The sequence below is a fragment of the Chanos chanos genome, chromosome 1, assembly GCF_902362185.1.
Source record: "Chanos chanos chromosome 1, fChaCha1.1, whole genome shotgun sequence".
NCBI lineage: Eukaryota > Metazoa > Chordata > Actinopteri > Gonorynchiformes > Chanidae > Chanos > Chanos chanos.
In genome coordinates, this window is record NC_044495.1 from 1486541 (window position 1) to 1506358 (window position 19818).

Here is a 19818-nt window from a genome sequence, read left to right on the forward strand (position 1 = left end):
CCATTAAGACAGTCCAATTAATTTGAGTTGGCTAATTGGATTTGCGGAGGCTGCACGCCAGTGAGTTCTTGCCTGGTGACGTGGCGGGTGTGTGTGTTTGAAAGCTGCTTTAGGGTTGGGGTTAACAGAATTTACCTTATCCCCTGAGATGACGCCAGATGAACACATTTTTTAATTGGTTTCAAAGAGAATTTCCACCTTATAAGACTGTGGAGTGAAGGTAAGATTACTGTCAGTGTTCATACCTGAGCAGGTCACAGTATTTATGCCTCAGCTGTATGTCAGATGCACGGTGCCTGGTAGTCTTGCTTTGCCAAGCCCTTTTTAACCACGGTTTAACCGTGTGAATCCGATGACTCAAGACCTTTTGACTTGTTTGCTTTTGAACGCGTGATCAGGTGTTAGTCATGAGTAACATCTTATGCACATAAATTCTGTTAATAAAGGGATTGTGGCAGATGCAATGATTGTTCTTATTACGATTTGAAAGGATTGGTTAATAATTTGTTTTATGCTGATGGATGCAGGAGAGTGGGAGATTAGCCGTGGATTATGTGGTTCTCATTACTCTGTGGTGGTTGATGGCATTCTGTGCTCTATTGCACAGTGAGTCCCAGCTGTTTCCAGTCTCTTTACATCTCTGTTGGTCTATGTAAAATTTCTACTCACCCCCCCCCCCTCCTGCTCTGGGCTCTTATCCAGCATCCCTGGGTCAACTCAGCTGCCTGTCTGCCCCCCCCCGCCTGCTCAGGCCAGCTCTGACATGGCAGTGCCAGGCTTGGGGGCAGGAAGTCTTTGCCAGGCTGTATCACGGGGCTGTGCAGGCGTTGGCCTCTCTTGCCTGACGGACAGGCGGAGTGGACAGATGCTGATGCTGTTCTGATGCCGTGGGGGGGGTGTTATGGTCAGGAAACACAAAATGGAAATGGACACGTGAGACGTGGGTTGGGGCGATGTTTTTGGGTTTTTGTTGTTGTTTGTTTGTTTGGGATTTTATTTTTAGCCCCTGGCTTTGAGTTGTTTATTGTGTTTAGGAGCTGGAGTGTGCGTGAGTGACATGCAGATAAACTTTCGTGCTTTGTTTTTGTATTCTTTGCTTGGCTACATGGTGGAATGCGTTCCTTAAGATAGCGGCGTGATATCTAATGTGAAGTGTTCGGAGTTTGTCAGGCCAAGGTTGGCACTTTGTGGGGCAAGACGTCCTGACCGTCGGGTGATTGCCAGCAGCCGAGAGCCTAGAAAGAGTAATCCTGCTTTGGTCCTGCTTTCACCCTAACGAGCTGCCAAGCTTCCCTGATCTCCATTGGTTAGACTGAACACACGCTGCCGCCCAAGCTTCCCTGATCTCCATTGGTTAGACTGAACACACGCTGCCGCCCAAGCTTCCCTGATCTCCATTGGTTAGACTGAACACACGCTGCCGCCCAAGCTTCCCCGATCTCCATTGGTTAGACTGAACACACGCTGCCGCCCAAGCTTCCCTGATCTCCATTGGTTAGACTGAACACACGCTGCCGCCCAAGGTCCCCTGATCTCCATTGGTTAGACTGAACACACGCTGCCGCCCAAGGTTCCTTGATCTCCATTGGTTAGACTGAACACACGCTGCCGCCCAAGCTTCCCTGATCTCCATTGGTTAGACTGAACACACGCTGCCGCCCAAGCTTCCCTGATCTCCATTGGTTAGACTGAACACACGCTGCCGCCCAAGGTTCCCTGATCTCCATTGGTTAGACTGAACACACGCTGCCGCCCAAGGTTCCCTGATCTCCATTGGTTAGACTGAACACACGCTGCTGCCCAAGGTTCCCTGATCTCCATTGGTTAGACTGAACACACGCTGCCGCCCAAGGTTCCCTGATCTCCATTGGTTAGACTGAACACACGCTGCCGCCCAAGGTCCCCTGATCTCCATTGGTTAGACTGAACACACGCTGCCGCCCAAGGTTCCCTGATCTCCATTGGTTAGACTGAACACACGCTGCCGCCCAAGCTTCCCTGATCTCCATTGGTTAGACTGAACACACGCTGCCGCCCAAGCTTCCCTGATCTCCATTAGTTAGACTGAACACACGCTGCCGCCCAAGGTCCCCTGATCTCCATTGGTTAGACTGAACACACGCTGCCGCCCAAGGTTCCCTGATCTCCATTGGTTAGACTGAACACACGCTGCCGCCCAAGCTTCCCTGATCTCCATTGGTTAGACTGAACACACGCTGCCGCCCAAGCTTCCCTGATCTCCATTAGTTAGACTGAACACACGCTGCCACCCCAGGTTCCCTGATCTCCATTGGTTAGACTGAACACACGCCGCCGCCCAAGCTTCCTTGATCTCCATTAGTTAGACTGAACACACGCTGCCACCCCAGGTTCCCTGATCTCCATTGGTTAGACTGAACACACGCTGCCGCCCAAGCTTCCCTGATCTCCATTGGTTAGACTGAACACACGCTGCCGCCCAAGCTTCCCTGATCTCCATTGGTTAGACTGAACACACGCTGCCGCCCAAGGTTCCCTGATCTCCATTGGTTAGACTGAACACACGCTGCCGCCCAAGGTTCCCTGATCTCCATTGGTTAGACTGAACACACGCTGCCGCCCAAGGTTCCCTGATCTCCATTGGTTAGACTGAACACACGCTGCTGCCCAAGGTTCCCTGATCTCCATTGGTTAGACTGAACACACGCTGCCGCCCAAGGTCCCCTGATCTCCATTGGTTAGACTGAACACACGCTGCCGCCCAAGCTTCCCTGATCTCCATTGGTTAGACTGAACACACGCTGCCGCCCAAGCTTCCCTGATCTCCATTGGTTAGACTGAACACACGCTGCCGCCCAAGCTTCCCTGATCTCCATTAGTTAGACTGAACACACGCTGCCGCCCAAGGTTCCCTGATCTCCATTGGTTAGACTGAACACACGCTGCCGCCCAAGCTTCCCTGATCTCCATTAGTTAGACTGAACACACGCTGCCACCCCAGGTTCCCTGATCTCCATTGGTTAGACTGAACACACGCTGCCGCCCAAGCTTCCTTGATCTCCATTGGTTAGACTGAACACACGCTGCCGCCCAAGCTTCCCTGATCTCCATTGGTTAGACTGAACACACGCTGCCGCCCAAGCTTCCCTGTGTGCACTTTTATGAAAGGGGCCCAGACGGTAATGAGTGTCTTTTTCTGTCTTCCTCTTGCTCCTGTTGTCTGTACAGAAACGCCGCTCATGGGTTTTCACTGATCCCTGTGGACAACCTGAAGGTCACCATGAAGGAGATCCTTCAGAAAGCTCTGAAGAAGAGGAAGGGATCTCAGAAAGGCTCCGGTAAGACGTTTTACAAGCACACGCCAGAATGAGTCACATCCATGTCCCAGTTTTAAATGTCCATGCCATCCATGTAAGGCATGTGAGTGACATCCATGCAGTTTTACTTGTCAGGATGAGTCATGTCATTACAGTTTTACACGTACATGCCAGAATGAGTCACATCCATACAAGTTTACATGTCAGAATGAGTCACATCCATACAAGTTTACATGTCAGAATGAGTCACATCCATACAAGTTTGACATTGACACACCAGATTGAGTCACATCCGTGCAATTTTACGCACCAGATTGAGTCACTTACAGTTTAACACATGCATGCCAGCGTGTGTCACACGTGTACTGTGACTGCATCTGTGTGTTCAGATTTACACAGCAGAAGGGGTGTATGCCGTTACACACAGATGTCGTACAAATCTAGGGAGTCACTTTTACAGAGGCCAGTTTTTGCTTAGACGTGGTTGCTTTTTTTTTTTAAGTGGGGCTTTTCTAGAGGAGTCACTTTATGGTGACATTAGTATGATTATCAGGTGTGAAAAAGCATGTCAGTGTCATGGAGAGGGCAGAGGAAAATTTTACACAAAGCTGTTTTCCTTCCTTTAAGGTACAGGATGACAGTCTATACATTTACACTATCAGTCAAACGATACCTTCCCACTGTCAGCTGCGTTCCACAACAAAACAGCTAAAAAAAAAACCTCTTAAAGTGTGACCCAGGATGAAACAACTCTCCACTGTAATAGAAAAAAAACAGAAGAAGCATCTGCGATCATGTTTTAAATTCGAATTAAATGTAAACCGGATGTGAAGCCGCTCCAGTTCACAAAGAGAAGCACGTATTCAGACTGTAGAATTGATTAGGTGGCGTGTGCGGAGGGCGGTCTCTCTCTCTCTCTGTCAGAGGGCGCGAAAGGAGCCGTCTGCGCTCATCTCTGATAGCCCTGCCACGGCTCGTCCGCATTCGTCACGGCTGGATCGCCCAGGATCTGATAAAGGCGCAGGTTTTAATACAAAAAAGTGGTAGGTAACGGATAGTCCCCGCGGTGGACGCTTCTGAAGTGGAGGAGCGGCCGTAGATAAGAGGAGAGAGGAGACCAGGGGGGAAGGGAGATGAGAAAAACCATACACACGACATAATAAAGGAAACCAATGAGGCGCAGAAAACATAATGGAAATAAAATGGAGGAAACGTAATGGATGGGTCTGGAGATGATTAAGATGGGCCGTGCAGAGAGAAGAGGAGGAACCTGTGTGTGTGTGTGTGTGTGTGTGTGTGCGCGTGCGTATGCATGTGTCTGTGTGTGTCTGTGTGTGTGTGTGTGTGTGTGTGTGTGTGTGTGTGTGTGTGACTGCCTGCGTGTGTGTGTGTGTGTCTGTGTGTCTGTGTGTGTGTATGTGTGTGACTGCCTGCGTGTGTGTGTGTGTGTGTGTGTGTGTGTGTGTGTGTCTGTGTGTGTGTATGTGTGTGACTGCCTGCGTGTGTGTGTGTGTGTGTGTGTGTGTGTGTGTCTGTGTGTGTGTATGTGTGTGACTGCCTGTGTGTGTGTGTGTGTGTGTGTGTGTGTGTGTGTGTGAGTGTGTGTGAGTGTGTGTGAGTGTGTGTGTGTGTGTGTGTGTGTGTGTGTGTGTGTGTGTGTAGTGTGTGTGTGTGTTTTCCCTTGTGCAGTCTCCTCTCTGTCTCCTCTCTACCCGTAAGTCGTGCAGCCAGCTGGGTCTCCGGACGGATCACGGGTCCGCTCCCAGCTCTCCCAGTCCGTGTAGAACATACCGCGCCCATTTACTGGCCCAGTCTGACACTCTCCACGTCTCACCCTCCTGGCATACAAAGTTCATGGACATTTTTGTCTCCGTTTCTCTTAATGAGAAATGTATGAATATCTGTGATCTCTTAAAGGCGCTGTCTTCTGGCCGCAGCTGAGAGAGACTGGCACACATCCCCCCCCCCCCCCCCCCCCCCCCCCCCCCGCTTGCACGTTCACGCTGCGTGTTTTCACACACTAGACACTGCAGAGCACCGTGAGGTCCCGGTAGGTGCTATTGGGAGAGGGCGACTCACAGTGCAATGCCAGCAACTCCGCCGCCAGTTTCTGATTCACGCTACTCACAAAAGAGGCACATCGGTCAATACCAAACCCGAGATAATGAGGGAATTGTGAAGTTAAAAGACAACAGTGGCATTTTTTGGTGATTGGGGGGGGGCGGCATCCAAAAGAGATGTGTACAGGGACGGTTTCAGTTCATCTGTTTGTGTTTAGGACGGCAGTCTCAGTCTCCTCCATGCCACAGCACACTGGTTAAGATCTGTACTGCACACACTCAGTGGCCCTGAATGAGTCACATCCATACACTTTCACATGCCAGAATGGAAAATTACGCTCGTGTTTGGAAAACACACTGCTCCAATGGTTTGTGTCAGCGGTGAGGTCTGATAGAGGCTGATAAACTGATGCCAGAGTTGTGGATGAGACGTAGTTTTGCTTTTTCAGAAGCCCGTGGTTTCTGAAAGTAAGAATTTGTCATTGAATGTTTAGTCATTAAACAAAGACCTGTTCCCTGAAATGGTGGTTGATTGTGGCAGGCCACACGCAGTGCCAAAGCCAGAGTGAAGAGAAGGCCCTGAAATCCTGCCCTGACCAGTTACACACCCTCTATACCCGATATCCGCCTTTTAAAACAGTAAGATCACATGCAGGCCTTTTAAAACAGTAATAGAGAATGAGTGAGATGTGATAAGGTTGTGGGCCAGTGTTTTGATTGTTTATTTACTCAGTAGAGAGAGTGACTGAGAGGAAGACAGAAAGGGAGACTTTTTCTCCACATACTTTTTCTTTTTTTGTTCAGCTATCAAAGTCCTAGCTGATGTGGCCACCCTAGGGAAAACATCTCTGTCTGTCATCTTCTGGGACGTTTTTCTTTGTCTTCTATCCATGGAGAAATCACATGACTGTTTGTCTGAGCAGACAACCACTCGACGTTTGAACCAGTCCTGGAAACTACAGAAGGACGTGTCCATGTTTGTGGTGAAAATGAATGTTCCTTTGGGTTATTTTATCCAGAGTGTGATAGAACCCCGTCTCTATTAAACCTGTGTTAGAACTGATGCTGGTTCTCAGTTTGAGCCACGGGGAAAACGGGAAACCTCGAGTATGTGACACGCTGAGGTTCGCTGAAGGTTTCGTCTAAACCGTCCCCTGATCAGAGGCTTCTTTAGGGCTTGTGTTGGTGTATTTGAGGGTTTTGAAAGGCTGAGAGCAGAGCCCGGGCCGCTGGAGCAGTGTGTATTGTGAATTCTGACGTGTGGCTGGAGCGTCTGGGGGTGTATAAAGCATTGAGGAGCTGTAGAGGGAGAGATAAGCGGGAATTGAGTCGTGTGTGTGTTATCAGGGAAAGCACCACTGACATTTGGAAAGAGGTGATGGCTTTGCTTTTGAAAGCAGGCGCGCGCGCGCGTGCGTGTGTGTGTGAGTGTGTGTGTGTGTGTGTGTGTGTGTGTGTGTGTGTGAGAGACAGAGAGCTGCAAATAAGCCGTGAGAATATCACCTTTCTGATTGTGTTTTGTGTGTATCTCAGTGTGTTTAGGTTGGTGCATATTGTGGTGTATATTATTTATGGTGTGTTTTGTGTTTGTGTGTATCTCGGTGTGTTTGGTTTGATGTATATAGTGGTGTATATTATTTGTGGTGTATATTTGTGGTGTATATTTGTGGTGTATATTGTTTGTGGTGTGTGTTGTGTTTGTGTGTATCTCAGTATGTTTGGGTTGATGTATATTATTTGTGGTGTGTTTTGTGTTCGTAGTGTTTGTGTGTATCTCAGTGTGTTTGTGGTGTTTGTGTATCTCGGTGTGTTTGGGTTGGTGTATATTATTTGTGGTGTATATTGTTTGCGGTGTGTTTTGTGTTTGTGTGTATCTCGGTGTGTTTGGGGTGGTGTATATTATTTGTGGTGTGTTTTGTGTTTGTGGTGTTTGTGTGTATCTCAGTGTGTTTGTGGTGTTTGTGTATCTCGGTGTGTTTGGGTTGATGTATATAGTGGTGTATATTGTTTGTGGTGTATATTGTTTGTGGTGTGTTTTGTGTTTGTGTGTATCTCGGTGTGTTTGGGGCGATGCATATGTATGCAGATGTGTATACTCTGACGGGTATAGAGGAGGATGTTTATACAGATGTGTATACTCTGACGGGTATAGAGGAGGATGTTTATGCAGATGTGTATACTCTGACGGGTATAGAGGAGGATGTTTATACAGATGTGTATACTCTGACAGGTATAGAGGAGGATGTTTATACAGATGTGTATACTCTGACGGGTATAGAGGAGGATGTTTATACAGATGTGTATACTCTGACGGGTATAGAGGAGGATTTTATACAGATGTGTATACTCTGACGGGTATAGAGGAGGATGTTTATACAGATGTGGATACTCTGACGGGTATAGAGGAGGATGTTTATACAGATGTGGATACTCTGACGGGTATAGAGGAGGATGTTTATACAGATGTGTATACTCTGACGGGTATAGAGGAGGATGTTTATACAGATGTGTATACTCTGACGGGTATAGAGGAGGATGTTTATACAGATGTGTATACTCTGACGGGTATAGAGGAGGATGTTTATACAGATGTGTATACTCTGACGGGTATAGAGGAGTATGTTTATACAGAGGCTTTTAGGCTGTTATCGTTCCCACGTCATAATGTGAACCAGTGAAATCTGCAGGGAAAAAAGTGTTTGTTTGATCTGGCTGTTTTCTCTGGTCAGCGCAGAGCTTGGCAGAAACAGAAAAGGTTGTGTCCTGCGTTTGTGAATTAGTCACGCTCTTTTGATCCGCAGGATCACGTCACGGCTACAGGGAAGAGTCTTCCTCCGCCACTTCCCGAGCCCTGCTCCCGTATTCGCCTCCCTCATACCTCTGCTCACGCCGAGCTCAGGCACCGACTCACAGCTGTGTTAATGCTTCAGTAGGGACGTACGCAGAAACTTCTACCCTCACTCTGCACACCGTACTGTTTGTATGTGCACACACACACACACACACACACACGCATACACAGACACAGACATGCACACAGACACACACAGACATAAACACACACACACACACACACACACATATATATATATGACTAAACAAGTAAACAATGTGTATGGGTGTGTGTTTGTGTGTCTGTGTGTGTGTGTCAGTGTGTTTGTGTTTGTGTCTGTGTCTGTCTGTGTGTGTGTTTGTGTCTGTGTGTATGTTTGTGTCTGTGTGTGTGTCTGTGTCTCTGTGTGTGTATGTTTGTGTCTGTGTGCATGTTTGTGTGTGTGTGTGTGTGTGTGTGTGTCTCTGTGTGTGTGTGTGTGTGTCTCTGTGTGTGTGTCTGTGTGCATGTTTGTGTCTGTGTCTGTGTGTGCGTGTGTGTGTGTGCGTGTGTGTGTGTGTGCGTGTGTAAGAGTGGTGAGGCCCTGCAGGGTGTGGAGGGTGTATTTCTCTCTCTCTCAGTGGAGATGGTGGGAAGCCTGCTGATCTTGTGCTGACATTTGGGAAACCACAGTGTTTGGAAAAGGGTAAATATCGCCCAGAGTCTTTGCCCTATTTAGACTGGCACGATTCTCCTCTTATGTTTTTTCCTCTCCTGCAGTGGCTTCTCTGAGAAAAAGCCAGAGAGGAGTGTGGACGTGTGCTCACCCGTTCAGACCCTGTTTCTCCTCAGTGCTGCTCAGTCTGTTTGTTTGTAAACACCTTACATCCCTGAAGTGGTTCTCACTGGTCTGTTTCGTGGGGACATCACACTTTCACAGCATAGTGATACTGGTCATTTCCCTCATCTCACTGTGCTTCACACTTCTGTAAAGAAAGAGGATGTTTATACGATGGAGACAGAATGGACATGAAGAGAATATAGTTGTGTGACAGGTGTAGTTCTCTGCCTCTCGGTGTCAGCGCTCAGACCAGCTCTGGTCACAACAAATCTCCATTGCATTCACGTGCAGGGATTGGTCAGTTATCAACTCTTTCATTTTAAAACCATTGCCCCAAATACAGGTTAATAATGTCCAGTTCATGAGTATATGGTGTCTTGCTGTTTAATACCAGTGAGATTGTACGGTTCTGATTTGTGTTTTATGTCTCTGTGTAATGTAGCGCTGACCCCAGTGAGACCCTGGTTTTGGGCAGGATGTTTGGGACAGACTGGGGGGTGTGTGGTGATCCAGGCTGTGTGGGTATTGATTGAGAGAGTGGGGAGAAACCAGATTAGACTGGTGGATGCCCTGTCGACAGTCTGCACTGTGTCACCAGTGTTGTAATCCAATCTGCCAGCGCTGCCCGTACCGATGTCCCTGCCGTGTAATCGCATCTCACAAACGCTTCCACTCGCACCGCACAATACAACGCTTTCCAAAAATACAACGCTTTCCAAAAATACAACGCTTTACAGAAATACAACGCTTTACAGAAATATGACGCTTTATAGAAATACGACGCTTTACAGAAATGCGACACTTTACAGAAATGCGACACTTTACAGAAATACTACGCTTTACAGAAATACAACGCTTTACAGAAATACAACGCTTTACAGAAATACAACGCTTTACAGAAATATGACGCTTTATAGAAATACGACGCTTTACAGAAATACAACGCTTTACAGAAATACAACGCTTTACAGAAATACAACGCTTTACAGAAATATGACGCTTTATAGAAATACGACGCTTTACAGAAATACAACGCTTTACAGAAATACAACGCTTTACAGAAATACAACGCTTTACAGAAATATGACGCTTTATAGAAATACGACGCTTTACAGAAATATGACGCTTTATAGAAATACAACGCTTTACAGAAATACGACGCTTTACAGAAATACGACGCTTTACAGAAATATGACGCTTTACAGAAATGCGACGCTTTACAGAAATATGACGCTTTACAGAAATACAACGCTTTACAGAAATACTACGCTTTACAGAAATACAACGCTTTACAGAAATACAACGCTTTACAGAAATACAACGCTTTACAGAAATATGACGCTTTATAGAAATACGACGCTTTATAGAAATACAACGCTTTACAGAAATACAACGCTTTACAGAAATATGACGCTTTATAGAAATACAACGCTTTACAGAAATACAACGCTTTACAGAAATACAACGCTTTACAGAAATACAACGCTTTACAGAAATACGACGCTTTACAGAAATATGACGCTTTACAGAAATGCGACGCTTTACAGAAATATGACGCTTTACAGAAATACAACGCTTTACAGAAATACAACGCTTTACAGAAATACGACGCTTTATAGAAATACGACGCTTTACAGAAATACGACGCTTTACAGAAATACTACGCTTTACAGAAATACAACGCTTTACAGAAATACAACGCTTTACAGAAATACAACGCTTTATAGAAATACAACGCTTTACAGAAATACAACGCTTTACAGAAATACGACGCTTTACAGAAATATGACGCTTTACAGAAATATGACGCTTTACAGAAATATGACGCTTTACAGAAATGCGACGCTTTACAGAAATATGACGCTTTACAGAAATACAACGCTTTACAAAAATACAACGCTTTACAGAAATACAACGCTTTACAGAAAGCATCTGTAACTGATTCTTTAGCATCTGTCTCTTTATTTTCTTTTATTGATTTATTTTTAAAGTATTTCATTTTTTTCCTCCAAGGTTTACATTGATACTGATGTGGTCATTCCTTCTATATTTCTTTTTGCTGGTTCTGATTTAATTTTGTTTTTTGTTTTTTTTGTTGTTGTTGTTGTTTTTTGTCATGCCCCTGCGTGATGTTCTCTGAAAAGAGCGAGTCTATAGTGCAGTCAGAGAAAGATAAACCAGAAGATCACTCTCTGCTTTTTAATTCTTTTCTCTTTTCTGTTTTTTTTTTTTTTTTTTTGGTGGACCCCACTCCCATGTTCCTGATGTTCCGGCCTGTCTGTTCAGAGCAGGAGCATAATTACATCAGACGACCCCAGTCACCAGAGAGGTCACCGACAAACGAGTGCACATGAGTGCAGCTCTGAATCAGGGGGGTGGGAAACGGCGTATGTGTGTGTGTGTGGGGGGGGGGGGGTAGAATCAGGGGGCTTGGAAACGGTGTGTGTGTGTAGGGGGGGGTTGAGTCATGGCGGGTGGGAGACGGTTTGGGGGGGGGGCATCTAACTGGACCCAGTGTAAAGGTGCTCTGAGTGGTGTGCAGTGACCTTGGCTTGCTGGGAGCAGGAGATTAATACAAAGTGTGTACAGAGACTGAATACTCCCTATTGTTCAGCCCCAGCCCTAAAGAACCAGCCTGAAGAATGGCAGTGACTCCTGTGCCCTTGGTGTGTGTGTGTGTGTGTGTGTGTGTGTGTGTGTGTGTGTGTGTGTGTGTGTCTGTAAGAGCGTAGTTCTGCACACAGGCATATTGTATTTGCTCAGTGCGCAGTGCAGAGAGATATTTAGCTTGACCGCTCTCTCTCTCTCTTCCAAATTCCTACTTATCCTAAGCATTATAAAGTCTCAGAGTGAAGAGGATAGCCTTACAGAGAGAGCACACAGCAGACTCACTGTTTCTCTCTAGTCTCAGTGCACTGTCAGCTCAGACTGTCAGTGCCGCTATCCTTTTTACAGGTCACCGTGGTACCCGCAGTTAAAGAAACACGCAGTTAAAGAAACCCGCAGTTAAAGAAACCCGAGATTTTAATCCGTCTGACTTTCTCTGTCTCGCCGTAGGCCCCATGTATCGTCTGGAGAAACAGACGGAGCCAAACGTGGCCGTGGACCTGGAGAGCACCCTGGAAAGCCAAAGCACGCTGGAATTCTGCCTTGTCCGAGAAAACAGTTGAGTACGACCACGTGGTTGAGAGAATTATGAATGATGTTTGGGACTAAATGTATTCTGCATTTGTCAAGTCCAATCAGATGAAACGCTAATCCGGTTTTGGGATAGTTCATCTGATATAGCCGGTAACTCTCTCTCTCTCTCTCTCTCTCTCTCTCTCTCTCTCTCTCTCTCTCTCTCTCTCTCCCTCTCTCTCTCTCCCTCTCTCTCTGTCTCTCTCTCTCTCTCTCTCTCCCTCTCTCTCTGTCTCTCTCTCTCTCTCTCTCTCTCTCCCTCTCTCTCCCTCTCTCTCTCTCTCTCTCTCTCTCCCTCTCTCTCCCTCTCTCTCTCTCTCTCTCTCTCTCTCTCCCCCCCCTCTCTCTCTCTCTCTTTCTCTCTCCCTCTCTCTCTCTCTCTCTCTCTCTCTCTCTCTCTCCCTCACTCACTCTCTCCCTCTGTCTCTCTCTCTCTCTCTCTCTCTCCCCCTTTCTCTCTCTCTCTCTCTCTCTCTCTCTCTCTCTCTCTCTCGTGTGTAGGTTCCAGGGGGGAGGAGAGTTCGGAGGAAGACCCGCCCATTGAAATCACTACGGTTCAGGACATGCTGAGCAGTCACCACTACAAATCCTTCAAGATCAGCATGATCCACAAACTGCGCTTCACCACAGACGTACAGCTCGGTAATCCTCCCCCCCCCCCCAAACACACACACCCACACACCATTACTCCCTGCCCTGTTTGCTCCTCCAGCCCACGGATTAAGCCGCACACGCGAGACTGTGCGCCTTTAGAAACCCTGAGGTCACACACGACCGAGACAGGTCACATGCATCTTAGGTTTGATGTCATTCCTGTTTACGGAGAACCTCCTGAGCGAGCGTGTCTTCTGTTCCTGATATGAGAGAGATGGAATGTAATCAGTGATTGACACAGACCCAAAAGAGTTCGAGAGATGGGAACAGTACAGTAAAGGATTCATTGTGTTTTTCTTCTTACTTAACACTTTCTCTTACCTCAGAGTGTGGGGAAACGTCTTACTGACTGAAGCCTGTTTTTACTTTTAGATGTGTGTAGTTGTCATGCTCATTCTGTCCTCTCCCACTGAGCGTGTAAAGAGAGAGGCGCCTGTCACAGGTCTGTTAACTACTCCCGGAGGACCTGACCTTTTCTCTCAGTAAGAGAAGTGTGTGGTCCCGTGCCGTCCTTTTGGCCGGTTACAAATGACACACATTAGTTGTCTGTGTGTGAGGGGCGGGGCCGGCGGAGCCCGGGCGGGGGGGGGGCTGGCGGCCGTCCTGCGGGCATGAGACGCTCTAATAGAATGCAGATGGAAAAAGATGGCAGCTGTGTCGTGGCAACGCGGCCAGGTCAATAAAAGTCGTTATCCGGGCGAGGGGGACAGGGATGAGCAGAGTTTGCTGGAGCCAGAATATTGGAAATGTGTCTTTTCTCGTAAGGGTGAAGAACAACTCATTTGCCAGCGGTTGTGGCGGAGAGGAGATGTTTGTCTGTGAAGACCGAAGCGCGGGTTTAGGACTGGTTTTCATAGGGTTACTGTCAGCTCTCCTCTTCTGTCTTACTGCTCTGGATTTTAAAGAGATAGTCAGCAAACTCGTTTCGCTCAGTTATTATTCACATTACCGTAACGTCTGAAATAGCAGGTCTCTGTGTGTAGTAGTCTTAGAGCACATGGCGCCATGAGTGGCGATTCCTCTCTGTGCTGGTGAAGAGGAGTCTTGGGCTGTCTCCAGTGTCTCCTAACCTGCAGCGGCCATCTCCCTGTGATAGACTGTTATCCACTCACCATCAGAATCACTCTGCCCCGTCCCAATGCTCACACACACACACAGAGAGAGAGAGAGAGAATCACTCTGCCCCGTCCCAATGCTCTCACACACACACACAGAGAGAGAGAATCACTCTGCCCCGTCCCAATGCTCTCACACACACAGAGAGAGAGAATCACTCTGCCCCGTCCCAATGCTCACACACACACACACACAGAGAGAGAGAGAGAATCACTCTGCCCCGTCCCAATGCTCTCACACACACAGAGAGAGAGAGAGAGAGAGAGAGAGAGAGAGCGCAAGGTCACCAGGGAAGGGAGCCCTGAAGAGGATTAGGATACGGCCCAGTCAATTACATTAATAATGTTTTGATCCAGGTCTGCTTAGAGTGCCTATTTACACTGGTACAGCAGGGTGTGTTTTACACTGAGAGTAATGAGTTTTCTCCTGCTCCACCAAACTATGCCAACAGTATGATTCCGCGTGACCAAGAAAAACGGTTTCACCTCATTTAATAAAGATTTTTAGAAAGATACTGAATTCTCATCAGGACTGACAGTTGAAATTTCATCAGTTCGTACCCATCACTTTAACAGACTGCAGAATGGAGGTGAATTTGGACCTGCCGTTCGCCTCTGTTTGATACTCTAGATTATATTTGACCTTGTAAGGACTGTAGTCTGACCTTTTCATAATGTGTTCTTTTTGGTCACCAGTGCGAAACAGGCCAGTAAGCCACATTAAAGCAGAAATGTGAACAGGGCCTGGTTTTGTATACGAGTGAGGTTTCCTGCAGGCCATCTGACTGTCTGATTTCTCTGACTGTCTGATTTCTCTGACTGTCTGATTTCTCTGACTGTCTGTCTGGTTTCTCTGATTGTCTGCCTGATTTCTCTGACTGCCTGATTTCTCTGATTGTCTGTCTGGTTTCTCTGATTGTCTGTCTGATTTCTCTGACTGTCTGTCTGGTTTCTCTGATTGTCTGCCTGATTTCTCTGACTGCCTGATTTCTCTGATTGTCTGTCTGGTTTCTCTGATTGTCTGTCTGGTTTCTCTGACTGCCTGATTTCTCTGACTGCCTGATTTCTCTGATTGTCTGCCTGATTTCTCTGATTGTGTCTGGTTTCTCTGACTGCCTGATTTGTCTGACTGTCTGATTTCTCTGCGCTCATATTTGCATGTTATTGTTCCTTTGAGTTTCTGATTGATTGACAGCTGTCTGATCCATCACTCATTAGGATTGGCGTGCTTGGGTGTGGGTGGGTGGAGGGGGGTTAGAACATTATCAAAGGTGTAAGGCCCCCCCCCCCCTTCAAAACACTGACTCTGTGCTCACATAAAAGACACCAACTCTTTTGTCGTGTGTGTGTGTGTGTGTGTGTGTGTGTGTGTTACTGATGACATTGTGAGTATGACAGTGTTGGAATGCCGTTCACAATGAAGTAAGCCATTTTTTTATTTTGCATTTTTGTGTTTTATTTAAATGATTGTTGCTGCTCTTGCGACTGAGGCAGTGCAGGGCGGCTGATGTGTTCAGCGTCACAGAAAACACGTCGCCTCTTTCAAGCTCCAGGATTCCAGGCGGATTTGTAATTCTGTTTACTCTGACAGGGAAAGAGCTGTTCTGAGCTGGGAGGCATTGAGTGGTTAGATCAGAAAGTGGAGGATTTACTTAGAGAGTGACTTTATCATGAACCTGCTATATGCTACCAGACAAGTGAGCTGTTGAACAAAACATGCTCACCCCCCCCCCCCCCTTCTCTCTCTCTCTCTCTCTCTCTCTCTCTCTCTCTTTCTCTCTCTCTCCCTCTCTGTCTCTCTTTCAGGGATTTCTGGTGAGAAGGTGGAGATCGATCCAGTCACCAACCAGAAGACCAGCACCAAGTTCTGGATCCGACAGAAGCCCATCTCCATCGACTCAGATCTGCTGTGTGCCTGTGACCTGGTGGAGGAGAAGAGTCCAAGTGAGTCCACCACACACTCACAGTTCTACACACACTAACAGTACCAACACCAAACACCCTCACACAGACACACAGCTACAGTGCTGCTGTTAGCAACTGTCCTAACGCACACGCACACACACACACACACACAGACGCATGCCCGCACACGCACACACACACACACACACACAGACGCATGCCCACACACACACACACACACACACACACACAGAGACGCATGCCCGCACACACACACACACACACACACACACACACACACACACACACACACACACACACACACACACACACACAGACGCATGCCCGCACACGCACACACACACACACACACAGACGCATGCCCACACACACACACACACACAGACGCATGCCCACACACACACACACACACAGACGCATGCCCACACACACACACACACACACACACACAGACGCATGCCCACACACACACACACACACACACAGACGCATGCCCACACACACACACACACACACACACAGACGCATGCCCACACACACACACACACACACACAGACGCATGCCCACACACACACACACAGACGCATGCCCACACACACACACACACACACACACACACAGAGACGCATGCCCGCACACACACACACACACACACACACACACACACACAGAGACCCATGAAGTTTTAATGTGAGACAGAAGAAGGGGTGTTTGTGTGGTGAGTGTTACTGTGTCTATGTGTAGAGAGCTGCACTAGCCCAGGTGACTCAGGTAGCGTCTTGAGGACAAACCTGTTGAGTAGACCAGGTCCTCAGAGACCCTCTTTAGCCAGGTCTGAGTAGGTCTGGTTTTCAGGCCAAATGCACTCATCTGAGTGAGGCTCACCTCATACCCAGAGTTCATCAGTCTCAGCTGAAGCACAGCCAGGGTCTCCTCCTCTTCCTCACTCTGTGTACTGTGACGGGAGGTTTATGTCAGGCTGATGAGAAAAGTGGAGTGTATGTCCCTGGAATGAATGGCTCAGACAAAGAAGAGAATTTGTTCCCATTGAAGCAGCGTTTACATCAGTGATGGCAGCTTGAGAAATTAAAGCACTGTGAACAAAAATGCAAAATATTCTTGGCAACAGGCCACAGACCGCATAGACCTTGAGGTCACAGTGTGATGACAATTACACTGGAAGGACAACTTCCTCCCCCCTCCCACTTCTCAAATAAAACATTTGTTTAAACAATTTTCCTGTCTAGAATCCACTCCTGCCTGCGGTCATTCTCCCCTGCGCTTTCGACACACAATCTTAGTAAAAGCTCTTTATTACCCAGCATGCCTTTTACTTTTGTCCATTTCTCAGAACTTTCCTTTAGAGACCCGTAACTGATTTTACCCGATTGGCTTGGCTTTGGCGCGTGGGGGCCAATCCCTGGGGTGCTTCATTTGCATATGCCGGCCTCCTCTCCCTGATGGAATGTACAGGATGATTTACATCTTACCAGCTGCTGACACGGCCACTGAGCACTTATTGACTCAACCCTAACCCAAACCGACCAATCAGTTTGATAGCTGTGTAAACCAATGACATTTGGCCAATAAAAAAGTGCAGATATGTGAACAGTGGATCTGCCCCTACAAAACTGTCTCCTGAAACGTTGTAGGAAACCAGAACAAACCTCCCTATCGTCTGTCTTATCCTTCAGACTGTTGAGCTGTGATCAGAAAGTGACAAAATAATTGTGTGTTACTTTAGATAAAGACTCAAACTGTTGTGATTATTAGGCCTTTATGCCTTTCCCTCCTTCCCGCTCAGGACATTTCGCTTTTTTTTCTTCTCTCCTTCTCTCGGCGTGTAATTTTCTTTTCTCTGTCCTTACGGGTCGTGTGTTGTCTCCGTGTGTAACTCGTGTCTTTTCGCTGTCCTTACGGGCCGTGTGTTGTCTCCGTGTGTAACTCGTGTCTTTTTGCTGTCCTTATGGGTCGTGTGTTGTCTCCGTGTGTAACTCGTGTCTTTTTGCTGTCCTTACGGGTCATGTGTTGTCTTCGTGTGTAACTCGTGTCTTTTCGCTGTCCTTACGGGTCGTGTGTTGTCTCCGTGTGTAACTCATGTCTTTTCGCTGTCCTTACGGGTCGTGTGTTGTCTTCGTGTGTAACTCGTGTCTTTTTGCTGTCCTTACGGGTCATGTGTTGTCTCCGTGTGTAACTCATGCCTTTTCGCTGTCCTTACGGGTCATGTGTTGTCTCCGTGTGTAACTCATGTCTTTTCGCTGTCCTTACGGGTCATGTGTTGTCTTCGTGTGTAACTCGTGTCTTTTTGCTGTCCTTACAGGTCATGCCATATTCAAGCTGACGTACCTCAGTAACCATGACTACAAGGCTCTGTACTTTGAGTGCGATGCTGCTACAGTCAACGAAATCGTGCTCAAGGTAAAAGCCATTCTTGCTGCACACTGTATTTTCACTGTTGAATTTTTCCTGTTAAATTAATCATGTGTGGACCCGAAAAACGTAAAGCTGTTTTATAAAAGTCACTCTGTCCAGTTCCACTCTGTGTTTGCTCTGTCTGCACTATTACTGTGTAGAGGTGAACATGCTCGCTCTCCCCCCCCCCTTACACTGCCCCCTGTCTGCTCTCAGGTGAACTACATTCTGGAGTCACGGGCCAGCACCTCCCGTGCCGACTACTTCGCCCAGAAACAGCGGAAACTGAGCCGCCGCACGAGCTTCAGCTTTCAGAAGGACAAGAAGTCAGGGCAGTAGGACCCAGCCGCCCCCCGTCACGGGTCTTCCTCCAGAAAGACAGAGAGAGAGAGACAATCTGGTTTAAGAGAAAAAGGGCCTCAAGACCTGAGGAGACAGGAAAGAAAAGGAAATTTGTCAGGGAGAGAGAGAGGGAGAGAGAAAGGAATAAAGGAGTAAAATGAGGGAGAGAAAAGAGGAAAAAGAAGAGGTTGAGTAAGGGAGAAAGGGGGATGATGGAATGAGAGAGAAAGAGAGAGGGGAGTTTGAGTTTGGGCTACCAGACAGGAACCGGCGTCTGATGGTCTGTCTCTGCACCCATGGTCCTGGGCCATATCAAAGCAGTGATGCTCTTTGCTGTCAATCAAGAATGTACTGACTCTATGGAATCGGGCACGACGGTCGAACCCACGGCCGACGGAAAGACCGACGCATCAGCGGGGTCGCGCTCGCGCACGCTCTCTCCGCAGGACGAGAAAACGAAACCACGTGGCGACGCTGAAGTCAGGCCGTCAGGACTCTTGAGTGTTTCCCACGGTTTCCACTGCCGACTAAACTCGACTGTAAATATGAAAATGTACGGAGTGAGAAAAGAAATGAATTGAGCCCCGTCACAGGCGTGAAGAGCAAAGCCGCGCCGATCACGTCCGTGTTTCCTACCTTCCGCTTTTCTCCTGATCAGACCCTCCTCTGCTGACTCACTGAAAGGGAACAGCCTTGCTTTTCTTTCCCTTTGGTTTTGTTTCTTTTCTTTTCTTTTCTTTTTTTTTAAACGGTGTAAATAGTAAGAGAAGCCCACACCCTTTTAGGGTGGGGTTAGCAGACACACCTGCTGAGTGCCTGACAGGGTCCGTGGAGGCGTTCGTCTTTTAAACCTGAATTACATTATTACAAAACAAAAACCACACAAAACAAAACAAAACAAAGGCATTTTCTGCTCTGTAGGTTTGAGAAAATGAAGCTCAAACTTGAAAACTCTTTTTACCGACACATGCAGGTGGGCTTGGAGGAGCGGGGGGGGGGGGGATTTTTATAATCAAAATCAGATTGTTACCTGTACTTTTTACTGTGATCATTTCAAATGTGCGTGTTTGGGGGGCTTTTTTTGTTTTGTTTTTTTGGGGGGGGGCTCCTCTGCGTGCTGTCTGTGTGAACTGTCTGATAAACAGCCAAGCAGTGTCTGTGACACAGACCCAACAGAAC

At 47.4% G+C, this 19818-nt stretch overlaps 1 protein-coding gene across 3 annotated transcripts in view; it reads left to right on the top strand.

Moving 5' to 3' along the window:
• Window positions 1-18786, top strand: part of mapkap1 (MAPK associated protein 1) — a 34594-nt gene extending 15808 nt beyond the window's left edge. The window contains exons 6-11 of one of the 3 annotated variants that reach the window (XM_030775432.1): window positions 3208-3317; window positions 12067-12174; window positions 12691-12831; window positions 15765-15902; window positions 18206-18303; window positions 18514-18786. In XM_030775432.1, the coding sequence (XP_030631292.1) occupies window positions 3208-3317; window positions 12067-12174; window positions 12691-12831; window positions 15765-15902; window positions 18206-18303; window positions 18514-18636 (718 nt within the window). In that variant the 3' untranslated portion in view covers window positions 18637-18786. The remainder of the gene's footprint in view (window positions 1-3207; window positions 3318-12066; window positions 12175-12690; window positions 12832-15764; window positions 15903-18205; window positions 18304-18513) is intronic. The other 2 variants (XM_030775448.1, XM_030775440.1) reach the window with 2 other exon arrangements.
• The last annotated feature ends 1032 nt before the right edge of the window (window positions 18787-19818 follow it).